This window comes from Aulonocara sp. 'chitande type north' Nkhata Bay, linkage group LG20 (genome assembly GCF_057382095.1).
Source record: "Aulonocara sp. 'chitande type north' Nkhata Bay isolate Kocher_YH1m ecotype deep benthic linkage group LG20, A_spYH_male_GT1.1, whole genome shotgun sequence".
NCBI classification, from domain to species: Eukaryota; Metazoa; Chordata; class Actinopteri; order Cichliformes; family Cichlidae; genus Aulonocara; species Aulonocara sp. 'chitande type north' Nkhata Bay.
Genome location: NC_141363.1, coordinates 30149287 through 30176059, shown reverse-complemented (window position 1 = coordinate 30176059; position 26773 = coordinate 30149287). Strand labels below are relative to the sequence as shown.

The window sequence follows — 26773 nt, the reverse complement described above, 5'->3', positions numbered from 1 at the left end:
AGAGGCGTCTGCTACCCACCAGCTCGACAGCTAGCCGGGAGCTCGAGGGTTACTGATGCGGCCGAGAACGGCACAACTCCCGGCACATCATTTTCAGATCACCGCGGAGTTTCGCTGCTCGGGTTAAACGTAATATATAAGTCACTTAGACAACCTAAAAATGTTATTGTTGGGCTTTTTTCAGTGTTTTGTTTGTTCGTGAGTAAATCGGTTTGGCTGAGATTAAAGTTATTAGATTAGATAAAATAAAACTTTATTAATCCCCCGGGTGGGTTCCTCCTTGGTTTTCACACAGCTGACTAAACGTCAAACAGAAAACTTATTAAACAGAAGTATGAGACAGTCGAGAATTTACGCCAGTGTCTGGTTATATTTTAGATAGCAAGAAGCAGACGGCCGAGTTTATTAAACTCCACCGAGACAGCGGTGACGCTAATCAGAACTAGACCGTCCAATTTCACGCCTTTAAAATTTAAAGGCGTGTTTGTGTGTGTGTTTATACAATTGCTATTATGTTTGCACTTTATGTGTAATGTTACTGACTGCAGAGATCAGTAAGATGTGTGTATTTTTTATTTATTAGTTTTATTTATTTAATATTATTTTTTAATTGAATGACTGTCTAGTAGTTCACAGATGTCGAAAAACTGAGTGTGGTAAAGCCACTGATTTTGTTTATGTATATTTCTGCAATCTGCACATTGCACTGACTTTCATTTTAATGTTTACACCAGGGTTCCTTGCCAGCACTTTATGCTCAGATGTTTGTAAGCTAAAAATAAACTATTGTGTATGTTCAAATATACTGTTGTGATTGAAGAAGTTAAATAAAAATGTCAGTCATCAATTCATGCATCACCTCATGTCATCATAACAGAGGTCTGTCTTCCAGGAAAGAACAGTTTAAAATTTATGTAATATAGTATTGGCCATACTATATGATGTATTGCTTGTCTTTGTTTAATAATACAGAAGACAAAGACCTTAAAAAAATAATCGCATATCGCATCGCAATCGCAATATTGGGGCAAAAAATCGCAATTAGATTATTTTCCATAATCGTTCAGCCCTAGTAGAGAATATGTTATTGTGCTGTCTTTACTACTGTTACAGTGATAGTATTTATTAGGGGTGGGGGAAAAAATCGATACTGTGTAGTATCGTGATATTTTGTTTGCTAATAATGTATCGATACAGGGACAGCAGAAATCGATATTTTGTTACAAAAAAAGTTTTTGTGGACTGGAACATGCTCTGACTTCAGAGCATGTTGATCCTTTTTCTGAGCAAGAATCCTGACATTCCTTCACTGTCCAAATGTGTTTAACTTTTTTTATTGCAGCAATAAACATGACAGTTTGCTTATTTTAATTTAAGACATGTTTTATTTTAATTAAGTTTAAAACTTTTTTATTTAATGTAAAATTATATTTTGTTTTAATTTACTTTCAAATTCTTCAGTTGCTGAAGGGGCTGCATAGTTTTCACAAATTGCATAGTTCAGAATAGCTATAATTGTACCAGATGGTTGCATTCAGTTAAGTTGGACTAGACTGTAATACAAACCGTTCAGTTTGTCAACAATAAAACTGACTGAAATGAGAGAAAGACTGAGTGTGAAACTTTGATATTAGATAAAATGAATATTGATAAAGTTTACCTTTATGTACAGAATCTGAATATCGCAAAATATTTTTAAAAATTGCGATAATATCGTATCGTGCGTTAAATATTGTGATAATATCGTATCGTGGGATGTATGGTGATTCCCACCTCTAGTATTTATGGCTAAGCTTCACATGTTCTTCACAGCTTCAAATCAGACATGCCGGAATCAGTCACAGTACTTGACCGATATTATGTGTGCTAAACACACGCATAGACGTCAACAGATCAGACCATTATTAAACTGCTATTGCTTATTTATTATACATAATACTCATTTGCTGTGAGATCGATCCTGTCTCAGTGTCTGATAATTTATCATAAGTAATTTATGAAGTAACTCCTGCTATGCTATGCTCTGTGTATAAATAAACACACCTTTCTCGTGTTCTCATGGAGAGTTTCTGCTGCTGTCTAATGCCCCAGAAACGCAGAAAAACACTTTTGTGGAAACAATATTTTTGTCTTCATTGCAGTTTTAAGGTTTTGCTGTTCATTTGACATTGCTATGCAAACTCTGCACTGAAACACTGAACACTGAGAATAGAAACTCTTGCATTACTATTGCCAACATTACTTTTAGCAACGTGTTAAAAAAAACATAGCAACTAAGCATCCACATATATCGGTGTTATTGTGGGGCAAAGGCGGGTTTTAGCAGGTCCAGCGCTACAAACCTAATGCTGCTGCACTGTGTGAGAGGCATGTTTTATATACAAAATGGAAAAAGTCATGCACAACCATTCGACTATCTATAAAAAGGTGACAATTCAATAGAAACCCAAGTGTGCAGAGCACATGCATGTTATAACATGCAGGGCTTGAATGTCTCTTTGCAATGTCACAGGAGGGTTAAGCAACATTCCTCAAAAAGTTCTGTTTGATGTGCTTTTGCTGAGCCATACTTTAACAATATACAAACCACTCTATGAAGCCACTCTATTTCTTGCTTCACCGGCCACATTACGCACAAGATTGTTTTTTTCAGTGGGCACTTACCTTCCAGCGAGGTAAACAGTCTGTGGGCTTCCAGTAGCCTCCAGGGGCAATGTTGGGCTTTCCCTCCAGCAAAGATCTTTCCACTTCTTCAAGAGATATCTCACTCATATTCACTTCCAACCTGCCCTCTGTGCGTGGGGGAAAGAGAGAGTGAGAGGGAGTCAAGCAACAGTCATGAAGCAAGAAAGGTCAAGAGCGTGGGGGAGAAAATAAGAGACACGGTGTGCGAGTAAAGAAGAACAGTAGCGAGAGGAAAAAGATCATAGGAATGTGACTAAGAAAATGTCAAAGCCTGCAACATTTGAGAAATCTGGGACATAAATTGCCTGCTTGTGCTATAACACAGTACTGTATTTGATGCGTCATCAATCAAAACTAATATAAAACATATTCTTGGAACAGTTTCACAGCTCAATACTACAACAAATAAATACAGAGGCATAAGGAACATTTCCACTGAGAGCCTTTTTTTTCATTTGTTACCTACTTGTTGTTACAGAATAAGGAGTTTGGTTCTAAGGAAAGAATTCAAATTAAATTTAAAATCACAACTTTAACAGTGCACTTACTCATGGAGGGCAGCCTCTCAGGGCAAACTTGTGAGGGGAGGTAGGTGAAACCCTCGGGGAGGTATGTAGTGGGAAGAGCATCGCTTTCGCTGAAGTTGAAGTCATAAGAATAATCTGAAAGTGAAAAAAAAAACATGACCGGCTTCATGCTTTAATGTACAGCGTGTATAAAAAAAGAAAATGATTTCAGGAGGTGGACATTTTCTAAAGTAATGTACACAGAAGCTAACAGTAATTTATACAATATGAATACATGTCTTTATTATAGTCAAACTTGTCCCATACTTTGGTGAGCATGTCTGGAGTCACTAATGCCACCAAAAGGCAATCACGTGAAACTTACAATTCCCCTTTTTCCAACAGCACGTGTTTCAGTCATTACCAGCAAACAGCTGCAGAACTAAAGGACTTTGAAATTGATTGATTCTTTTTGATACACCCTGTATTTTACCGACAGCTTTTCATTGTCATTCAAAATATCTTTTCTAGTAAAGGCAAGCATGAGTCACTCACTGGAAAGCAAACAGACTTAAATGTGAAAACGCCATAGCGCTTTTTCTTTTACTTCCTTATTTAAACATTGTTTGACACTGCACTCATTCTCTTGTAAGGATATGAAAGATAGCATTTGTGCTAAACATTTCTAATAAACTAGTGTGCATGGGCATGTTTTTACCTGTGCCATTTATGCTGTAAGCCCCCCTCACTACTTGCTCCAGAACCTGAGCTCCAATGTTCTTCACGTTCTCTCTGATCTGGATCCCTCTGGCCTGGACCATAAACACATACTCATTCACTATGGAAAGAAGAAAAAACAGGCGAAAAAAAGAATTAATACACTTTATTATTAAACACAGACTCGAGGCATGTATTCGAGAAACCCAAGCACAGACATGAATCATATTATGTTAACGCAAAACGACTTTTAAAAATGTTTGAAATGTCTGAGAATGCATATATTCATTCTCAGACCCGTTATCCTTTCGCTTCTTCTTTCTGATAATTATTTCAAACAATATTCATGTTTAAGAAATGCGGTTGCACTAGGTATTTTACTAAGCTATTTCCAGTCATAAAGGTCTGGAAACCACTGTATCGTTTTGAAGCGCTCTTTTTCGTGAGAAAATGTGACGGGGACATATAGGATGTGGGTGAAACTACACAGCATAGAGTAGTCACATACAGGAAACAGGAAGTAGCAAGAGATTCTAGGTGAATGAGAATGTGCCAATCTGGGATTGTAGTGAGATTTCTATTGTACCAGCGACATCTCATCAAGCTGACACAATATTATGTAGTAGATCTGTTTGCTATAACAGTTCAGTCGATTTATTCCTAACTATAATTGGGAACTACACCAGAGAGGCTTAGTGAGAGTTCCAGTCAGCATGGAACTGACCTAAATAAACACCACAACAGTGGTTAACCTGCCAAGCAATGTAGTGGAACAAAAGGGGGTTATGTGGTCTAACTGCGAATAGCTGAATACACCTAGTGATGCATGCACTCTTTGGTGTACAGTAAAGAAGTATGACATACTATGTGCATAGTAAGAAGCTTTAAAAACATTCAAAAAACATTTAAAACACTGAATCAAGTTTCAGAAGTCAAACAAAATAGGCAAAAACACAGCTCGTAGAATAACTTCTCTGCCTTTGTAGCTCTGTGTCCAACACCGGCAATGTCAAGATGATCTGCATTATTGCGGACATTGTATCTGTGTGGATGGCATGTATACTGCTGAGCTAGAAATCCCCTGGATGTGATTTGTCATGGTAATTGCGTTACAGTTTCCATCACATTTATCTTATCTTATACAAAATGCCAGGCTTGCAGGATCAGAGACTAGTGGCTGAGCGTTAGCTGAAATCAATGTTCTCATTTTACTTCTGCAGCACTCAAATAGTACAGTGCAGCTGGAACCGCAGAAGACGACAATGGAACAGACAACAGATTCTCTTCACTTGCACTGTAGCACATGTAGAGGAAGAGCGACACGCACGGATGTTCAAATGTGCGCACAAACACGCACGCACGTGCATTAACTGATGCCCTTCTGAGGCACCATATGGATGGAAAAAGGCTAAGAGGCGTCTGGAGTGTGACCCAGTGCAAGCCACCAACATATTTTGACAAGTCTTTTTCTCACGCCTGCCAAGCATATGAATATACAGTAAAAAAACCAAAAAAGCCAAAAAATACCACAACATAATATGCAGGTGTATATCATAGCAGATTTTAAATGAGCTAAACAATGTCAAATGAGAAGACTCTCAGATTGTGGTGAAAGCACTTTGGTGCACTCTTCTTTACACCATTACTTCTGTTCACTGAGGTTTATGGACAGTCCGTTCTTGGGATCATTGTCCTGCTTTGGCCAAGCTTTAGCTATCGTACAGATGCTTCACATTTGCCTCATACTTCAATATATAAAAAAAGTTTGCGGTTGACTCAGTGATGGTAGAATTTAGGCCTGTGGCTGCAAAACAAGCCCAAACCATTACCCCTCCTCCACCATGCTTGACATTTAATATGAGGTGTTAGTGTTGACATGCTGTGTTTAGCTTTCACTAAATGTGTTGCTGTGCATTAAAGCCAAACATCCTCACTTTGGTCTCATGTGTCCAAAGGATGTTTTTCCACAAGTCATAAGACTTCTTTCTGGAAAAACGTCCTTTGTAAACCTAAGCCATACTGCCATATTATTCTTTGAACTTAGAAAGAATATCTTTCCCATGCAACCTGTCCAAGTCAGAACAAGACTAAAGAAATATCAATGTACTCTTCGTGAACTTTAACTAGCATTTACAAGCCAACTGATGCCTTTAGAATCTGAGATATTGTTCCTGGGTTTTTTTTTTTTGCATTTTCTCGGAACATTGCATGGCCAGCTCTTTGGATGAATTTCCTGGGTATCTGTTCACTCATGGGAAGACTGGCAATGGGATAGTACTTACCCTCCTAATTTCTATGGAAGCAGTAAATATGTGCCATTTAGAGACCTGTTGAGTACCAGATTATCATTATACCCTGATATTTAAGAACCTGAAAGAGGTGAATTGAAAAAGGGTGTACTTTCATTTTACCGTGAGTGTATTATATATTAACTACCCTATCATACTGTACCAAACAGCAGCATATGAAGATTAAAGCAAAGCTAAGAAGTCTTTTCTTTGGTGTAAAATATATATATACATATATGAATAAATAAAAAAGAGGGTCAGGTTGACTGAAATTACAAACTAAAACACAGCCATGTAGCATCTAACATGCACTCTAGAGGCTGGATTAATGGTTTACGGTGAGGTAAGCAAGGTTATAAACTGTGACAAATGCAATAGCCATGAGAGACCTTGGCTTTAGAGGAAACTAACATAGCAGGTTACAACACAAAGCCATTAACACTGGACATATCAGGACAGAGGAGGCATGTATCACCACAGAGCTTTGTCAGTGTGTCAGTGTCGGCATATACAACTATATAAATGAGACATGGGGACACGTAGGACCCCCTCCCCAGCCAAACCCTTCCAGCTCTTCATCCCATCAGCACCACTCACTGTAACCCATCAAGCACGACAGGCAACCTTGAATGACCTTGTCTTCTATAGCTCTCAGAGAACATCCAGCCGTCACGCCAAGCACAGCCCACCTATCCTTGTCTCTTTCTCCATATCACTCCCACTTATCTGTCATTTCCTCTATCTCCCTCTTCATCTAGTTGTGCTGCCGTCTCTGTGTAATGTGGTTTGTATCACTTTCTGTCAATTCCGTTTGTTGCTTTCATTTTAAGCAAATGAGCTGAATGATGGATTGCAGGGTTATGGGGACAATTCCAGGCACCGACCCTGCACCATATTGTAGTGCAAGAGAGGTTAATCGAAAAAGAAAATGGAAAGAACTAAAAAAAAAAGTAAACACACGCACATACCCCTTTGTTTTTTCTCTAAAAAGGCAATTAACTGCACACTGATACAGCTCAGCAGTGGGAGGTGATTTCTCCTGTTCTGCTAGCTAGGCGATAAGAGCTGAAAGGCATTTTTTTTTCTTACCTCAGACCAGAAAAGCTTTCTGCATGTATGCACCATAGTCACTTTCAAAATGTTCATTTTAATGCCGCTGTATATCACTGACACCTACAGAGCCACGCCAAGAAAACACTATGTTCACAAATTCATCATATTATTCACACATATTAATTGACTTTAAAAGTGGATTAGGAGAGCGTTTGTATTGTTAGAGTGTTTTCTACACAGTTTCATTTGAATACCTCACGGTAAGGAAAATGGGCGAATACTCTAAGCAAAAACACAAAATCCCTCACAATGAACTGGAACAACTATTGTAACTTGAGTGCATTGATCAACTGATAAAGGTTTGGGATTTGCACATGGTGATGTGTAACTTGACCTTTTTAAACACAAACTGGATATTATCTGAAGGGACACACTTGTTATCACCTTGTTGGACTGTTTGCAAATGATGGTGAGAAATACATAAACTACAGTGGATTGACACTCACCACCCACAGCCATGCCTCAGTCAGTGAACCCATGCAAATGCACGCACATGTGAAATGAACAATGCCGTGTTACCACAGAGAACATTCTACATCCTCCCCCTCCCTTTACCCATTGATAGGTGTGACCCCCCCCCCCCCCCAAAAAAAAAAACCCAAAACAAAAACCAAAACCAAAAACCATGAAACAAAAAAAACCCAAAACAGAAATTCAAACACCAAACGGTGGACATAATTGTCTCACGAAACAGACTCCTTATTAGCCCCATCTGTAATTCCAATTACAGTTTTTCAAATACGCCTGTGCGAACATCAAACATCAAGACAGGTGCTTCCTGCACACAGTATTGCTTTTATTGTTTTATCATTAATAATACAGACAAACTGACTAAAACCACATTTTGAGTCTCAAAAATGTCTTCAAACCCGTGTGGACTGGCATTTTGTCCCCATAAGTCACTGCTCGTCCCCACAACTATAGTGGCATACCAAATTTCTGTCATTACAAAGATGCCTAAACATGTACACACAAACACACACACTGAATGTGCTTTTGTAACTAATGAGTTGTTGATGGGGCATTTCAGAGTTGCACAAAGGTTGCAAAGCAACGGCAAACTTTGTTTTTTTACCAGCTGAGCCACGCCTCAGTGAAGTGCTCCAAAACATGCCTGCACAGCTCTGGTACTTATAAATGTTTGACTTACTGATTAAGTACTGTCTCTATAACAGTTGTGCTTACAATGACATTTATGTTGTTGTTATCATGGTTAACTTCAGGTTACGCAAGCAGCAGTGTGCAATTATTCTCCAAGGGTCTTTGCTGTGCTTTACTTTGGTTACTTTGGCTAAATGTTTTTATTAGTAGTAATAGAGGCAGGAAGGATATGATAGATTTTTCTGTTTGTTCAGTGTCTGTCTGTTTCTTGGGTTTGTCATATTCACAGTTAGCAAACCAGGCTCTCGCATTCACTCATTTATGACTTGTTATTGCACTCAAGAGTCTATCCGGCTGTCAGGGTCTGGACAATCTCCTTAATGCATGACACCAGGGCAGGAAAAAGGGATTAGAAGCAAGTTAGAGAGAGTAATAATGGTCAATCTTTTTCGTTTTTTATCTGACCAACTGTGCAAATGAAAATGTGATTTTGCTCAGAGAATCTGAAACATACCAGCAAGAACAAAGGGAATGCCAGCTGTGCTAGTTACGGCTACGTTACACTTCGTCATAACTAGATCAGGAAGCTTCCACTAAACTTACAGCTCCCCTGCACACACACACACGCGCATGACACACTGGTGAGCATGCGCTCGCGCACGCACACACACACACACACACACACACACACACACACACACACACACACACACACACAGTCTGTTTCACATTACATCTAGACTAACTCCAAATAGCGCTGTGTATAAAAATAAAATTACAGGAAAACCATCATGCGTGCACTGACCAGAATGCTCGTCACATGCACAGGAATGCAGACCTGCTCCCAAAAAAAGAAAAATGCCTTAAAGTCTACATTCTTAGTGCACCCCACGCCTTTTTTTTCCTTCTTTTTCACAAGATCAGTACTCTTTTACCGTAAATTAAATGACGTCAGTACTTATGTTCATGGCTGTGTGCCCACTTTCTAGGGACGTGGGAACCACCCCCTTGCCTTCTAAAAGCTTCTAACCTCCTCTTGAGACAACTGAATTCAATCAATCATTGTTATTCGCAGTATCTCTGAAATGTTGCCTCCCCATCCACAATGTCTCTGCTGGTGGTAAATGCCTGCTATGGAGGGACGTCTGGAAAAGTAAACTACTCTTTTGTTATGCCACTGTTACTGTCAGTGAAAATATCAGTTTCATACTGTGTGTGACTTGCATCAGAAGTGAAAGCAGTGCATCCTGCATCGTGACCTATGAACTGAATCGCGCGACTGAAAAAATCGCACAGTGTAAGCCCAGCATTATGAGCAGATATGAGCATACGAGAAACATAAATCCTACATTCAGTTTTTTCAGATAAAAACAAATGGGAATACCTACAGAGACTAGACGTAAGAGTGGATTTATACCCTCTAGCAAAATCTTTACCATTATATTTTGTTTTTTATTGATCTAAAATTGGAGGTGAATACTGATCAATGATTCATGTGCTCAATGACTGTGACCACAGGAAGCAGAGTAAAAATGGGGAAAACACCAGTTTTAAAAAGGAACTCGAATTTAAAGAGCTTTAAATGTGAATGTTTGATGTGAGAGGACTATTGCTTGAAACTCAAACCTTCTTACAGAAACTGCCTCATTCTTGACCGCTAGGTTCTAAGGTTGCTTTGAACTTCCCTCTTTAGTCACCAACTATATTTATACGATCACTATAATTCTGAAAATGGATATAAGGTGGGTCATGCAAACAGTGTTTTTTTTAACTTGGACATTTTGGATGTAGCATTTTTGGATTAAGACATGATATGTGAACATTACTGGGGCTTTAGAACCACTCTTTGGAAATGCCTGTTGTATCCCAAAGTTTGCAAAACATCTCATATCTGTTTAGTGTCAGCTCTGTTTGTGCTAAAGAAACTAACCAGCAATTTGCAAAGATGGAGGGGACATAAATGCCTGAAACTTTGTGGCTGGAAGAAGAAACACACTTCTTGAAAGACTGCAGGAAACAGGCATGCTATATTATATGTATGAAATGTAGAATAGAATATTTTATAGATGCAGGAATTGACTGTACATAAAGTGTAACTGTAATGGAAAAATCATGTCTATCTATTTAAAAAAAAAAAAAAAAAGCCACATAATGTAATCATGCTCAGACACAGTATACACTAACACATGCCAGCAGGGACAACATGAGGTGCAGTTTGAGTTCATTATTGGTTTTGCACTAGCCATTCTGTCCCTCCATCTGTTCTGCTCTCCCAAATGTTTGGATCAGAATCAGAATCAGAATACTTTATTGATGTGTGTGTGTGTGTGTGTGTGTGTGTGTGTGTGTGTGTGTGTGTGTGTGTGTCTGTGAACATGCTCATATCAGCCTTTTTGTCTGCATATCTGACCCCCCCCCGACTCGTTATGTCTGCTGAGCCACTACATGGCAGAGAAGCATGGGGGACCAGAAGTGGCAGTGAGAATTACATAAACGACACAGTGGTGCCAGGATCCCTTGTTTTCACCCTGCTGCTGGCAAATACTGGAAAACAGATCTAAAGGAAGGACTATGAGAGAGGAAAAGAGTGAGATGGACAGATTGTTGATATATATGGATGTTAGCTCAAGATGGAGAGAGATTCTCCCTTACTAGCGCGCTCCCGTTCTCACCCTAATGGGACATTTTTTGTAAGTGATGAGAGCAGGCAGGATGAAACGGAAGGTTGTTTCTCAGTTTGTTCACTCAATCATGACTATGGGAAATGTTTGTTTATAAATGGTCCAAGATTTTGTCCGAAAAGAGTTCAGATCAGAATGAAAGAAATGACTGGGTGTGTGATCACAGGGTGGCAACATGACATGAGGAACAATGAAAGTACTGAGAAGTGAGAAGTGAAGGAAAACCTATGGTTCCTCTTCAGATCAGTTACAAAAAGGAAATAAAGAGCTCATGTGTATTTTAACTAATGTTATACCAGAGAGTCATCTGCTGCCGTTGATGACAGTACTTAACAGCCTCCATTAAAAAACAACAAATAAACAAACCATTGCTTGTTGCACGGTTTAATAAACATACTTTTTTTAAGTATTAAAGTGTTAAGTGTACCCACATGAACTGCACTGCTTGTAGTGATAAACATCTTGAGAATAATCACCTCGAATCTGCAGCCCTCCTCTGGTTTATAAAGCTTTACAACAAATTCAGCTCCTTGTTTATCTAACAGGCGCACAACTGCAACAAAAGTGAGAAAGTCTGCCTGATGCCGGGATTCTGAAAGCTGTTTTATTATTGCTGGACAAGCTGACTGTTCGTGCAGAAAACCCTAGAGCCACCAGGAAATGTTCTGGTTCTCCTGATAGGCAGTTTTATTTTTAGCTCTAAAGTAAATTGGTGACTTCATTGCTAGCTACAGGGAAGCCTGTGCCCAACTATAGGTGGATTTCTATGACGTTTAAGAGTCACAGTTTACAGTTTTATAGTGTTTCAGAACTGCTCGATGCCTAAATAAAAAAAAAAAAAAATAAGGATGCACAACTATTAAAAGCACGACTTCATTAAAAATAACAAATATATACTGTAGGCCAGGCCAGTTTACAGAATTTCTTTATGTAATTCCCAGCATAACAAAATGGAATATTCAGCATTCAGACTGAAGTTTAAGTGCCAGGACTCAGAGCAATAAAAATCTAAGTTTTATCATTTTAGAGCATGTTTTATTTCCAGTTGCTGTTAGCCCTCTGAAGCAAGTCTGCTGCCAGTTGGAGAGCGCCCTTCTCCTCCTTTCTCCTACACTTTTTTTCTACTGTAGTATGCCAATAATATCTCAAGTGCCTGTTTTGTGAACAACAAAGCAGTTCCTGCCAAATACAACTATGCAGATCATTAAACCAGCTCAACATGACTGGGTCCTTCTCACGTAGCTTTTGGTCTTTTGCCAGATGTTTCTGTTTTTCTCTTGTATTTCACCAGCTAACCCGACCTGCAACTTCCTTTCTTGCCTCTTCATTTCACAAAATCTGAAATTGTAGAGTTTACTTATTTTGCACATCTAACCTTGGTAGAACCAACTGCCCTTCCGATCTGTATGACGAAAAAACTGCTCTTCAACTCTTGCCAAGTCACAATATGCAAGACAGTTGCAGTGTTGCTAAGACAGGGCATTGCTTCATTCCTCAAGTACACCCACAGCTTCATCTCACCCCTTTCCTCCTGCTTTTATATTTGGCAGTTGTCCAATGCATTCCTGTGTTATTGCAGTGGCTCTGAATAATGGGCAAACAAAGGACATGCACAGACAGGTACACATGGACCCCAACCCCCAAACATACACTGTACTGCACATTTCCTGCTGCTTGATATTTTCCTACCAATCTCCCCCTCCACAAAGCTGAAGTCTCTTCACAGCTGGAGGTTACTCCTGTTGACTGAGCAATGGGCCAGAGCGGCAAGCAAATGCTGCACGCTGCACAATAGTAGTAGTGACATATAGTGGAACAAGATGCAGAATAACGCAACCTTTCCTCGTGATACACATTCAACTATCTACAAGGCACGCTAGAGCTACCATTTGAAATCCTTCAAAATACATAAACTGTGCACAGCACCGAGGTTTCAATGCCCACATTTGAGACACTCTTCGATATTATGGTTAATCACATCAATGCTAAATTAAAAACTCTATTTGCTTAACTGCAACATAAACTGTGTAATGATTTTGGAAAACATATGAGATGATATTCCAAGATAATAATATGGAATAAATAATGTATGTGCTATTTTATACTGCATGCATGTGTATGTATGCATTAATTAGCTAACATTAAAAAAAACTGCTAAGGCTTTGGAGCTGCATTTGATACAATTAATATTTCATGAGAATAATAGTGCTTCTGTTTTAATGCAAATGATGCACATGGAAAAAAACAATTCTCTTTACTCAGCCATGCATTTCTACTTAACTTCATGAGAACATTTCATTGTTCAGATGGAACCCTGCAAAGATAAAAAAAAAAACTAAATTTTTTGTATTTCCCCTACTGTTCCCGTGTCTGAGCCAAATGAATGGGGAAGAAGGAAGTGGTGCTGGATAAACAGACAAACAGGTGCAGCTGTACTGACTCACTTTGCACTGACAGCAGATTAAACAGATGATTAATGCTGAGGCATTTTTTCATTTTAATAATAATACCGGTAATGATAATAATAATAATAAATATAATAATAATATTAAAAATTAAAAGAGAATTTTATCACCTTTGATAAAATGGGTTATTTAACCAAGAAATACCAATTCATTACATTTATATTTATGTATGAATTATGTTTATCTTCTAAAGATAGAAAAGCAGTGTTTAAGCTGAGCCTTGTGTTGCCTTACATGTGAAAGATGACTCCAAGATCTCACAACGAGGAAAACAGCTTAATAATTTAATACTGTTACTGGACTGTTATTTGATATAAACAGATACCCGAACAGGAAAAAGATGAAATGGTTTATCTCTAAAATCATTACAACTTTTTATTGTTAAAATGCAAATCACTCCAAAATCCAAGTAGCAAACAATATTACTGAACACTGCAGCTATAATTTTAAATCATGCTTTTTATTTGTTTTTGTTTCTAATGTCTCTGTAAAGCACTTTGAACCACCTTGTTGTTGAATTATGCTATACAAAAAAAACTTGCCTTGCCTTGCCTTGCCTTTACACCTTTGCCTACTTTTCAGTCCCTGCTTTAAGGTATTGAGTAATGGCCAGAAATGTGGTTTTGTATGACATGATGTGAAGCTGTCCTTTGACAATATACAATTTCATTATTTTATCATAAATTTTCAGATTGCGCATGAAGTGAATGAATTGGAATCTTGACGGTTAAATCCCCCTAATAAATATAGTTCTGGTTCACTTCATACTGGCAGACATTTTCATGTACACTTATATGACACAAGCATTTGTCAGTGTCATGTGTCAGTCAGGTGATTAATTTAGCAAAAGTAAGCAGATTTTTCCAATAATTACACGCAGCCACTGAATCCAGTAATCTGTTGTGGCCAAGAGCACCCACAGCATGAAGCAGAACTACTTTTTAAGGATAGAACTGGACAGCTTGCTGTGACTCTATCATTACTTTTACCTCACCTTTATTTTTGTGTCAAGGTATAGAAACTAGTCCAAATGGAATATGCTTAAAGCAAATAATGGTAGATGAGCAAAACTTTACAGTTTAATGTCTCCGTGAAACAAAACTGGAATTTCCACTATGTTTTCATGTAAAGCTTAGACAGCGAATATTTGCTTTCAGTAAATGGCTTTTGTGAGCAAAGTTTAAAACCAATGCTGTCCCTGCAATAATGATCCCCTAGAATCAGCAGTGCGTCACTCATCACCACACTGTGTGCATTTGGATTATGCCTCACCAGCATGTTTGACTGCCCTCAAACATTTGACCAAAAGTAACCACGGTAACCGTCTCAAAAACAAAGGGAGGCTCAGACCAGGTCAACAAAGACTGGGATTCTCCCCCAGATGATTAGGTTACATAAATGATTAGTGCCCCAACACAAGACCCTCAGTAAGCCTCTAAAATAACTCACTGCCCTCCAGCTAAGGCCTTAATTATACTTTCTTGTTTCTGCGAGTCCGTTAGGGTCTGAGCAACTGAAACTTCGTCATCATACACTGAGTGCGAAGGTCCGTACGGACATGCGCCTGCTAATTTTTTGAGAATGCTTGAACTCCACCCCAGGGATTTTACATTACAATACATCAACTGTGCATGTGTCCCAGATGCAGTCCCAGACGTTAAAGAAGAATATCAGGAACGACTACTTTCTGTGTCTGTCTCCAACTGTCCGCAACAGAGTATAATCAAGGTTTAAGAGGAATGACTACTCTGCTGTACTGTCTCTAGCTGTCCGTGTCCATAACAGACTATAATCAAGGTGTAAGCAGTGGTATACCAACACTGACCTCCACTAGCTATCTGTTGATCAAATATCCAGGCAGCTAAGGAGTCATTTTACAGAAAAATGATTGAGCATATGACTGTGCATGCTATGCCCTACTTGTATCTCAAAGAAGCTACAAGTAAAAAAAAAACCAAGAACAAACCAATAAAATAAAATGAGAAGGACATTTTAAATTTGAGTAAATCAGAGTTTAAGAGTTTAGATTCTTTATCATAATTTATTAAACCAACACTGCTGAGATTAAGTGAACTGTTCAGCACTTTTCACTTCAGTATTAGATTCTCTCTACTACTACCAAATAGACCCTCACCTTTATTCTTTGTGGCCTCTATCAAAATCAAAGTGCTTTTAACCATTCCTCTGAGATTCTGATCCACATTGACATGATAGCACTACACAGATGTTGCAGATCTGTGGGCAGCGCCTTCAAGTTACTAATCTTTTGTTCCCCCACATCCCAAACACGCTCTTTTGGATCGAGATCTGGTGATAAACAAATAAAATAAATGTATACTTTATTGATCCCTGTGGGAAAATTCCTCTCTGCATAAATGGGCGCCCGGGGAGCAGTGTGTAGGGACGGTACCTACCTCAAGGATACCTCAGGGTAGCCATTCAGTGGATTCGAACTCCGGACCTTCCGGTCACGGGGCCACCACTCTACCTATTGAGCTATCCCTTCCAGTTGGTTATTTGATCACAGGGAACTCATTCTCACATTTAGGCAACCTGTCTAAAATTAAATGAGTACATTACATTACATTGTACATTATTATTTATAGCGCATTTAATTACAACAGGAGCGTTGACCAAAGTGCTGTACAAGAATACAACATACCTAATAAATTAACTTAGAGTACTGATAGCAAACACCAAATATGAATTAACAAATAACTCTCATGCTGTATTAAAAGCCAGTAAATAAAAATGCGTTTTAAGCATACATAACTGTTCTCGTGCTGATAGCAGTCATTAGATGATGCTAGCTCTGTGTTCATAAAAGAGCAACAACAACAACAACAACAACAATACTCAGGTAGGTTGTGCCAGTTAATAATCATCAATTTCTACCAAACCATTACTCTACTTCACTAGTTACTCTACTTTGCCTACTCTCTGTAAGTCCTAGAGAGGTGTACATGAATATCTTAGTAGAATATCTGGTGACATATCTGGAACTGATGACTGGTATTTTCACACTACTGTCAGCAACCCGTATGTAAAAGTTGTATTTATCGATAAAGGAAATTAGAAAGATCAGGAATGACCAGTAGTAGGCTGGTTTATTATATTTTGAAAACTTCACTCAAACATGCCATGTAAAGAATATCACACAATAAACATGTATCAGGATACACTGCGCTTACAGTTTAATCAATTTAATCTTGTTTACTGCTTCCTGCAGTGGCAGAGTTTTAAGTCACATGTCCTTTATCTCTGCACATGCATTTACACATATGAAAATAAACAAAATTTATATGTGTTTATTGAAATATTGAGGCAAGCGCTCTTCTGACCCATCAGGGTTACTTTGTTTTATTTATACTAGTTCTATTGAAGTTTACTGAGAGGTCCTATCTATACAATCTCAATCCAAAAGAGATGTCTCTATCAAAAATCCCAAATTACTATAATGGCTGTATCAATGAGGATTTGTCATCATACAGACCATCATGGGAAGCAGGATGGCATGTCTCTTTGGTTCCTGTGACATTAAAAACTAGTCAGTCCTGGATGGGAACAAGTCCTGAGGGAACCATGGCAACTGCAGTGAAAATGTCAAACACCAAAGTAGAGGAATTTTAGTGTCTGGACTCTCAGGCATTCAACTTTGTGTGTGTTTAGATTTCATACAGTTTTCTACTTACTATTAAATCAGAGACATCCATTTGCAACTGTCTAAAGAGAGTCACAAAAGTTAAAGCTACATAATTAATCCCTATTCAGCACGCTTGTCTATTCACAATGAAACCCACCTGAGGCAGCTTGGCACACAGTTAATATTTCACCCTGGCTCTCTCTAGCTTCTGGAAATTAGCCTGAGGTTGCTGACTAATTCCAGCAACTTCATGTAGCAGGAGGGTGTTAGAGGGAGTAAGAATAGTACTACATTGGGCCTCTAGGACCAGGATAAATTGCTTTAAGAGTGCCAGAGAAGCACAGGCATTAACATTGAGACACCAGCATCAGCACAGAAGTAACCGACCCATCAAGCACAAATGGGCTCCAAGTATTATGACACACAACAGGCCGCATTTTCCACAGACAACTCTACTCACTTGCACTTAAATACACACGCACATACACACTCACTTAACACTGCAGTGCACAGACACTGTTATTATTACAAGTGGATCTCTACTGGAGTACAGCCAATTTTTAGTTCTGTGGTTACCATCAGCCATGCTTTTAAACTCTGAGTATAAACACCAACAATACAAGACTTAACAGAGGCAGTTTTACTACAACTAGTACTTATTTGGATTTTAATTCTTCTAGTGGTACTTAAAATGCTCATCAATTGCCTGTTTGTTCTTAGTCAAAGTACCGATTTAACAAATCCATTAAGCATAATGAACTAAAGTGTAATGCACCTTGACAAAATTAATGATTTACCCCATTCAGACTAGAGTAACAGGGCTGCATTTGAACATGTTGTTGTTGTTACAAACATGTACTATGCAGACCTAATGTGGGTTTCCCTAGAAATTCCAAACTGCAAATTTAAAAATATTATCTGTCTTATCATTATAAGAATCTTCCTCCCGTAAACCTTCCCACCTCAGAAGTAATTTTTTACTCAAATTAGGATTCAAATGATCCCGAAGTAAGGTAGAAACTTAAGTTGGAAACTTTTCCAGGCTATAAGTGGCTGCACAAACAAATAGATGCATATAAGTGAATCATACAAGTTTGCACTTGCAACACATAGTGGGCGTGGCCAGAGGAAATGGAAACTGCTCTGGGAAAACAGCTTTCTCAGAAACACACTGCAAGCAGCATGACAACATAGAACTACCCTGATGGCTCTGCCCGTAAAGTGATGAAAGGGCACAATGCCAAGCAAAAATTCAGAAGGTGGTCCTTCTGCAAGTAATTTCTTGAGACAGGGTGGGGAGAATGCCATCAGCATTTATTTATCATACTATAGTCGCCAGTGTGTGAATGTGTGTGTGAATGGGTGAATGACTGAATGTAGTGTAAAGCGCTTTGGGGTCCTTAGGGACTAGAAAAGCGCTATACAAATGCAGGCCATTTGCAGGCCATTTATAGTACTACTGCAAAGCGATCAAGGATGACATTGCGATTGAAGTTAGATTATCAACTGCAAATGCATTCTGCAAGTGGTGATCTATTGTAAGAAAATAAGCTACAAGAAATAGATTTTTTTTTATTACATTTCCACTGACATTCACTGGGAATAATTCTATAGCAATAAATATATACGTTTTTAAACACACAAAACGCCACATGTTACATAATTTAAATGTGTAGCCATAAACTACCAATATGCTGAAATTCAAATATGCTAAAATGTGTTTTGCAAATGAAAGTTATGGTTTTCATTAGCACAAGATAAGAAATTGCTTGACTGATGTCATTACATTGCAAAAGATATGATTCAAGATTCACACCTAATTCATGACTTCTTTTATGAGTTTCTACGAGTTTTTAAAAAGAAACCTTTTATGATTTGCGAAGCATGTTTCTGTGGAAGAAAAGATTAATCCTGCAGATATTGCTAAAAAACAACAAAAAACAAAAGAAAACAAAAAACCATATTTTTTATAGATTATTTTAGCAAATTCAAATTAGATTTGACAGTCTACATTTAGAAATTCTAAATACTTAGTTAGGGCAAGACAAATATTTCTTGTGCAGCCGAGAGGATGTGTGGTAACCACATAGCTTGAGTGTGTGTTTGCTTTGTAGTAGTCAATTTAAAAATTGCAGGGGCAGGAATAGCTCAGTAGGTAGAGTGGTTGTCCTATGATCGGGGGTTCAACTCCACTGAACGGCTACCCTGAGGTACCCCTGAGCAAGGTACCGTCCCTACACACTGCTCCCCGGGCGCTGTATTGGTGGCTGCCCACTGCTTCACTGGATGAATGGGTTAAATGCAGAGGAGTAATTTCCCTACGGGGATCAAAGTATACCTTATTATTACATTATAAAAAAAACATGAATGACACACACTGTCAAGGTGTGTACTATCATAAGGGCACACCTAGATTTGAATCAGGTACAAGGTAAAATGGAAATGTCATTACATAAGGAGTTTCGCCTGCACTTTTCCATATTGATGGAAGGGTAAACAGGGTCTCCAGTGTCAAAGAGAGGCACCTGGTTTCTTGTCTTCCTTGCTCTCCCTGGATATGGAGGTGTGTGTGCGCGTCGGTGTTCAAACCTATAAATAGAGGCTGTGTCTTCCCTAGCGCTCGCTCCAGTGGGATCCTCACATGTTTTAATTAAATAAACTGCTTCTATCGGGCCCAGCTGTGCCCTGCATCCCCAGTTTGCGTCAGTCAGCATCCGTGGTCAGGGACAACATAGAGGATGTGGTATCAGTGCATATGAGTACATGCAGACAGAGAAACTGAGGGAGGGAGAAAGTGCACAAAGAGAGAGAGAGTAAGCTGTGAAATTGGGGCATGGTGCACTAAAGCCACCTGAGTATCATAGGAAGCCCTGTTCAGGTGCTCTGGATGGGTTCCCCAATGTGCAAACCAGCAGAAGGAAAGGAGCTCAGTTCAGCTCTTTCATCCTCCCCTCTCCATTTCCCCTCCTAACCCTCTTGCCCTTTTTAATTGTGAAATTTCCTCTCTATACTCTGAACTATTCTGATTTACTTTTCAGTTCACATTAAAATGTGTGGCAGCCCAAAATGATGTATTTCATACATTTATCAAGGGGTGGAAAGATGGTCATACGTGTTGCTTAATGGTACAGGATTTTGTTGTTTAACTTATTAAACGCACATTGCATGCTGGGAGAAAACAACTGCAAAAGTAAAGGTACTCCTAAGTATTTTCTTGGATTATTTGATTGATTGATTGATTGATTGGTAATTTATTTCAACATGTGAACAATATACAAGTACATTTAGAAAAGAAATGAGAGAAAAAAAATATACTATACAAATTACATACAAAAAAACATTCTGATTAATTTACATGTTGAAAGGGAGTGGGAAGAAGTATACACTTATTTAATCCCACCCCTGTCCCATAAATTATCAGTGAATATTTAGTCAGCTTCCTTACTGATATAATTTGTAATAAAAATAGTGAACAGATTTCTGATATACTATATACTATAATATCACATCATGAATTTTTTGTTTGTTTGTTTTTAAATAGAGACATTCACTTAATTTAAATATTTTCCTTTTCTTTATAGATCGAGAAGATCATATTTTTATAACTCTTTTTGAACAGTTTTATGTTTGGACATTGCTTTAATTCCATATTCAGTTTGTTCCATAGTTTCACTCCTTGAACAGAAACACAAAAGCCTTTTCTTGTAGTACGTATCTTCATTGTTTTGAAGTTACAAAAACCTCTTAAATTATAACTTCCTTCTTTCAAAAAAAACATACTCTGAATATTACCTGGCAGTTCTTTATTTTTTGCTTTGAATAGAATTTGTGCTGTTTGGAATTTCACTATATCGTCAATTTTCAATATTTCAGACTGCAAAAATAGTGAGTTTGTATGTTCCCTATAACCTGCATTGTGGATGATTCGAATTGCTTTCTTTTGAAGAGTAAAAAGTGAATGTAATGTGGTTTTATAGTTATTGCCCCAGACCTCTGCACAATAGCTTAAGTATGGTGAAACCAGTGAACAGTAGAGAATATGAAGTGATGTTCTGTCGAATACCTGTTTTGCCTTGTTTAGTACTGCAATGCTTCGTGATACTTTGGAATGAATATATCTTACGTGAGCTCTCCAGTTAAGTTTTTCATCTATTATTACCCCCAGAAATTTATTTTCACTGACTCTTTCAATATCAACACCATTTATTTGAATCTTTGCATTAGTATTTAAACTACTATTTCCAAATAACATCAGTTTAGATTTATTCAAATTTAATGATAATTTGTTTTTATCAAGCCAGAACTTCACTTTACTTATTTCATTAGTCATATCCTCCAATAAATTCTGCAGATCATCACCAGAGCAAAAAATGTTTGTATCGTCAGCAAAGAGAACCACTTTTAATACTTTGGACACTTTACAGATGTCGTTAATGTACAAGTTGAAGAATTTTGGACCCAAAACTGACCCTTGGGGTACACCACAAGCAATGTCCATACATAAGGAGCAACCACCATTTATTTTCACAAACTGCTTTCTGTCACTTAAATAACTCCGGACCCAATCTAAAACTACCCCTCTGACACCATAACGTTCTAGTTTTCTTATTAATATATCATGATCTATAGTGTCAAATGCCTTTGTCAAGTCTATGAATAACCCAGCCACATATTGCTTTTTGTCTATGGAATTTGTGATGTATTCTATTGAATCTAATAGTGCCGATGATGTTGATCTGCTTGATCGGAATCCGTACTGACTCTCAGTGAGTAGTTTATGTTTATCTATAAATTTTTCCAGTCTGTTTTTAAACAGTTTTTCAAGAACTTTTGAGAATTGAGGTAGTAAAGAGACAGGCCTGTAGTTTGTGAAATGGTGTTTGTTTCCAGATTTGTATAGAGGTATAACTTTTGCTATTTTCATTCTGTCTGGAAATCGACCAGTTTGAAATGATAAATTACAGATGTATGTAAATGGTTTTATAATAGCCTCAATGACTCTTTTAACCACTATCATATCAATATCATTACAATCCAAAGATTTGTGATTTTTACATTTTTTGACAATTTCAAGAACTTCATTTTCATCAACGGCTGTGAGAAACATAGAATATGGATTTCTGTCAATCAGTGTATCGGGTTTTTCCTGTGCTTTCCCAGGATGAGTGATTGTTCTTGCTAAATTTGGTCCAGCAGTTACAAAGAATTCATTGAGACTATTTGCCACAACATCCATATTGTATTCTTCATGGTCATTACAAATGAAATACTTGGGATAGTTCTTTTGTCCAGTCCCACATTTTATAACACTGTTCAGGATTTCCCATAATCTTTTATTATTATTTCTATTTATATCTAATTGCTTCTTATAGTATTCCTTTTTACTAAATCTAAGTATATTAGTTAACCTATTTTTATATCTTTTGTATCTGATTTCAGCATCTTTAGTTCTCGTTCTTAAGAACTCTCTGTATAGAGCATTTTTCTTTATACATGCATTTTGCAGACCTTTTGTTATCCATGGACAGTCCATATATTTCTGTTTCCTACTATATTGCTTTATTGGACAGTTGGTATTGTACAGTAATGTAAATATTCTAAGGAATTTATTATAAGCACTATTAACGTCCTGTTCCTGATATACTTCACCCCAGTTTTCCTTCAATAAATCTTTTTTAAATGCATTCATTCTTTCTTCTGTTCTTACTCGTCTGTACTCTTTTTTACTGTCCATTTTATTGATCTTGTAATTCCTATCATAGATTGTAAAAATTGGAAGATGGTCACTTATGTCGTTAATCAGGAGTCCACTTACAGTCTTATTTTCAATGTCATTTGCAAAAATGTTGTCTATGAGAGTTGCACAATGTGATGTAATCCTGGTAGGTCTAGTAATTTTAGGGAATAGATTCATACAGTGCATTGTGTTTATAAATTCCTCAGTGGTTTTATGTGTATTTGGGTTTAGCAAATCAATATTGAAGTCTCCACAAATGAAAACTTTTTTGCGAGCTATTTCAATAAATGTTTCTTCTATCCAGTCTTTAAATGTCTCAATACTACTACCTGGAGCTCTGTATATACAGCTAATGATTACATTTTTACTTTTTTCTTTACAAATTTCAACTGTAATACATTCTAGTACATTATCAATCACCATCGTCATCTTTTCCACCACATTAAATTTCAAGGATTTGTCCACATACAAGGCCACTCCTCCTCCTCCTTTGTTTCGCCTAGTTATAAATGTGAATTCATAACCCTCCAGTTCAAAGTCTGTTCCTTTTTCCATATTGATCCAAGTTTCTGATAAGGCAATGACACTAAATGGGTGTGAAAACTGGTTAAGATATTCTTTGATATGACTAAAATTAGCATAGAGACTTCTACAGTTAAAGTGGATAATTGATAATTTATTCTCAGTTTTAATCCTCTGATTGTAGTCTTTATTTGTATAGTAGCAGCAATTGTTATTGTTAGATGAGAAAAAGTTGTTGTCTGGATCTATTTCATATTCCAAGTCGTGTGTATTGTGATCCATATAGTTAAATGTTTTCAGTTCCAATTGATCATATTCTGCAACTGTCTGACTGATGCAGCTGATTCTTCCAGATGTATCTGAGTTCTTCCTTCCAGTGTGTGTCATAAGTGAGTGTGTGGTTGTCTGTTACCTTGTTTGCCGTCCAGATCGTGTTGCTCACTGATATTTTTCGAGATCCGCCATATTTTTAATGGTCAGAACTTTGGCTTCCTCTGGTGATCCGTTTAGTTTAATGAATATTTTGCAGTTCGTCGTCCAAGTGCCTTGGATTTTTCCCAGCTTCTTAAGGTGTCGCGCTTTTTTGGCTATTTCAGCGTTGTGTTTGGTTAGATGTTCATTGATAAAGACATTAGATCCTTTTAATTTTCTTCCTTGTTTCAGCAGCGTAATCTTGTGCTTTCGATTTACAAACCTTAATATAATAGCCGGTATGTTGCCGTTCCTCCTGGGAAGAGGGTGGCATGCTTCGACAGAGTTACAGTCCAGGGCAATCCCTTTCCCTTGTGTAGAATGTAGCAGCCGTCTCACAGAAAAACATTCTGAGAACTGCATTTTCATTGTTCAAATCTTTAAAATGTGGTCAAAGCTAAGGGAAGTTCAGACTACAATGTGGAGAGTGTGGTCACAGTTTATCAGATCAACACTAACATTAAAATGTCAACCCGACAGTTTTTAATACTCAGAGTATACACACCAGGTAACAGCATTTTGTATGTCTGATTGCTGATTTATCATTCAAACTTGTCTGTATCATATTATTATCAACTTATTTTAGGTAGGCACGTAGGTCCAAGAGATTAAAGCCATTCAAAATGATGCATTCTGTTGGGGAAACTTCATTCGAACTGTATCATTGTGTCATTGTTTCAGATGTTCAATTTATACTTATGTGTAAGCTCACTGATGCATCACTGACCACAGAATGTGAAACTTCTGCGTATGTCTCTGAATCAATAACACTGCCAGTGAGTAAAAGGTAAAAGATCACAACATATGATTAAAAATAAAGAACAAAACCACTCCCTTTTTAAGCACTATCGACAAACCTTCAGTTAAGGTCTGCTGCCAGAGCTCACCCAGGCTCCCCAAGTGTAAAAGACTAAAGTGAGGCTTTTAGTAACAGCAGCAAAGCTGCCTTGTTTTCCTGGTTACCATCTATAATTAATAGACTGGCGCTTCTGGTTCTTGTTCTGCTTCTAAACCAAACCCCATTAATCCATGTGACCATTACAGCCACACAATAGCTGACACCTAGGAAGATGAATACAGGCATGTGCAGCTCTCTGTCAGTTACCAGACACCATCAATGCTCGAGCTGGAAAATAGTCAACTAAATGAAGGATTTTCACATTTAGAGAAATCATTGGTCTCTGTTACTCAGACCCAACACAGGCTATTCCTGTCAGCAATGTTTTCTCCATATGAGAATTGATTTGATTATTGATTAAGTTGTCCAAAGCTTGTAAAAAGCGTGAATAGATCAATATCCATTTAGATGAGGAAGAAGTAAAAGCTTTTTCTTTGATGTTTTAGAAAGGCTACAGTTGGATCACATGAATTCTATGTCATCTTTTTTTTGTGCTGGTTGTAATGTTGGCGGTAGTGTTGGTAGTGGAATTAAGATAAGATAAGATAAGATAAGATAAGATAAGATAAGATAAGATAAGATAGAACTTTATTAATCCCTCGGGTGGGTTCCTCTGGGAAATTCGATTTCCAAAAAGCACAGCACCGACAGAAGTTACAGTTACAGAATATTATATGTATATATATATATATATATATATATATATATATATATATATATATATATATATATATATATATATATATATATATATATATATATATATATATATATATATATACACATACACACACACACACACACACACACACACACACACACACACATATAAATACAGAGACAAATATAAATAAAATATACGAAGGGGATAAATAGAATAAATAGGAATAAATATAAAAATACAAGTGAATTGCACATTTCAAGTATTGAGGTCTATTGCACCATTGACTATTTACAAAAAGTATTGCACAAGGTATTGTACAGTGAGGTGAAGAGGCACTACAGCTTAGCTTGTCTTTCTATTTTAGTCAAACGAGAAGAAAAAAAAACAAATAATTCTGTATCATATGGAAATTATCTATGTATGCATAGCCATGCTGTTGCTCCTTATTTACACATTAAACATGCAAACGCCTCATGTCATCCTGTCTTGACTGTATCCATACATACGCAACAATGTGTTTTGTAATGTTGCTGCAACCCTGTGAGCAGTGACATAAATGCTTCTTATCATATCCGTCAGCGTTTTAAAATCCAGCTAAAGGAACAAATTGGAGACAAAGTCCATATTTTATTAGGCGAATATCGATGTCGTCAATTTCACTGCACCCTGTAAACAGTGACAATAAATGCTTCTTATCATATCCGTCAGCGTTTTAAAATCCAGCTAAAGGAACAATTGTTGGCAAGGTCCATATTTTATTGGGTGATATTAAGGTTTGTCAATGTTCTTAAAGCTAATTAGTGGAAACTTATAATAAGCAAAGACAAAAGTCCACTGCATTCTATGCCATCCTCTTCTTTGTGGTGGTGGTGGTGGTGGTGGGAGGGTAGAAAAACTAATTGTCTTGCGATTTTATTCAAACACGGAGAAAAGAAAGGAAAGAAGCTGTTCTTCAGACAAACAATCTCTTGGTTTATTTTGGCTCAGATTGATGATTTGTGACATCTAAGAATAGAACTAAACCAAGCAGTTACTACTTCACTATGCTTTAAGAGAGCCTGGCTTTAACTACCAGCACAGTTAGTCCAAACAGGACATCCAGTCAGTAAATAGCCAAGCATCAAAGTATTTCTAACTTTTAAGCACTTTTAACTGCAGTCTTGACTTCCTCAAAAATGTCTGTTTACTTTCCTCTTCTCCTTGTCTAAATATAGAATAATATTCAAAGCCACGATTTTGCTCCTCATTTACAAAAAAACGTTGTATTTTAGCCTGCCTTTTC

General features: G+C 37.5%; 1 protein-coding gene across 1 annotated transcript in view; it reads right to left on the bottom strand.

Moving 5' to 3' along the window:
* Positions 1–26773, bottom strand: part of b4galt5 (UDP-Gal:betaGlcNAc beta 1,4- galactosyltransferase, polypeptide 5) — a 37046-nt gene that overhangs the window by 8304 nt on the left and 1969 nt on the right. The window contains exons 2-4 of the mRNA XM_086279021.1: positions 3910–4029; positions 3234–3347; positions 2665–2792 (exon numbers count right to left, since the gene is read on the bottom strand). Of these exons, the coding sequence (XP_086135147.1) occupies positions 2665–2792; positions 3234–3347; positions 3910–4029 (362 nt within the window). The remainder of the gene's footprint in view (positions 1–2664; positions 2793–3233; positions 3348–3909; positions 4030–26773) is intronic.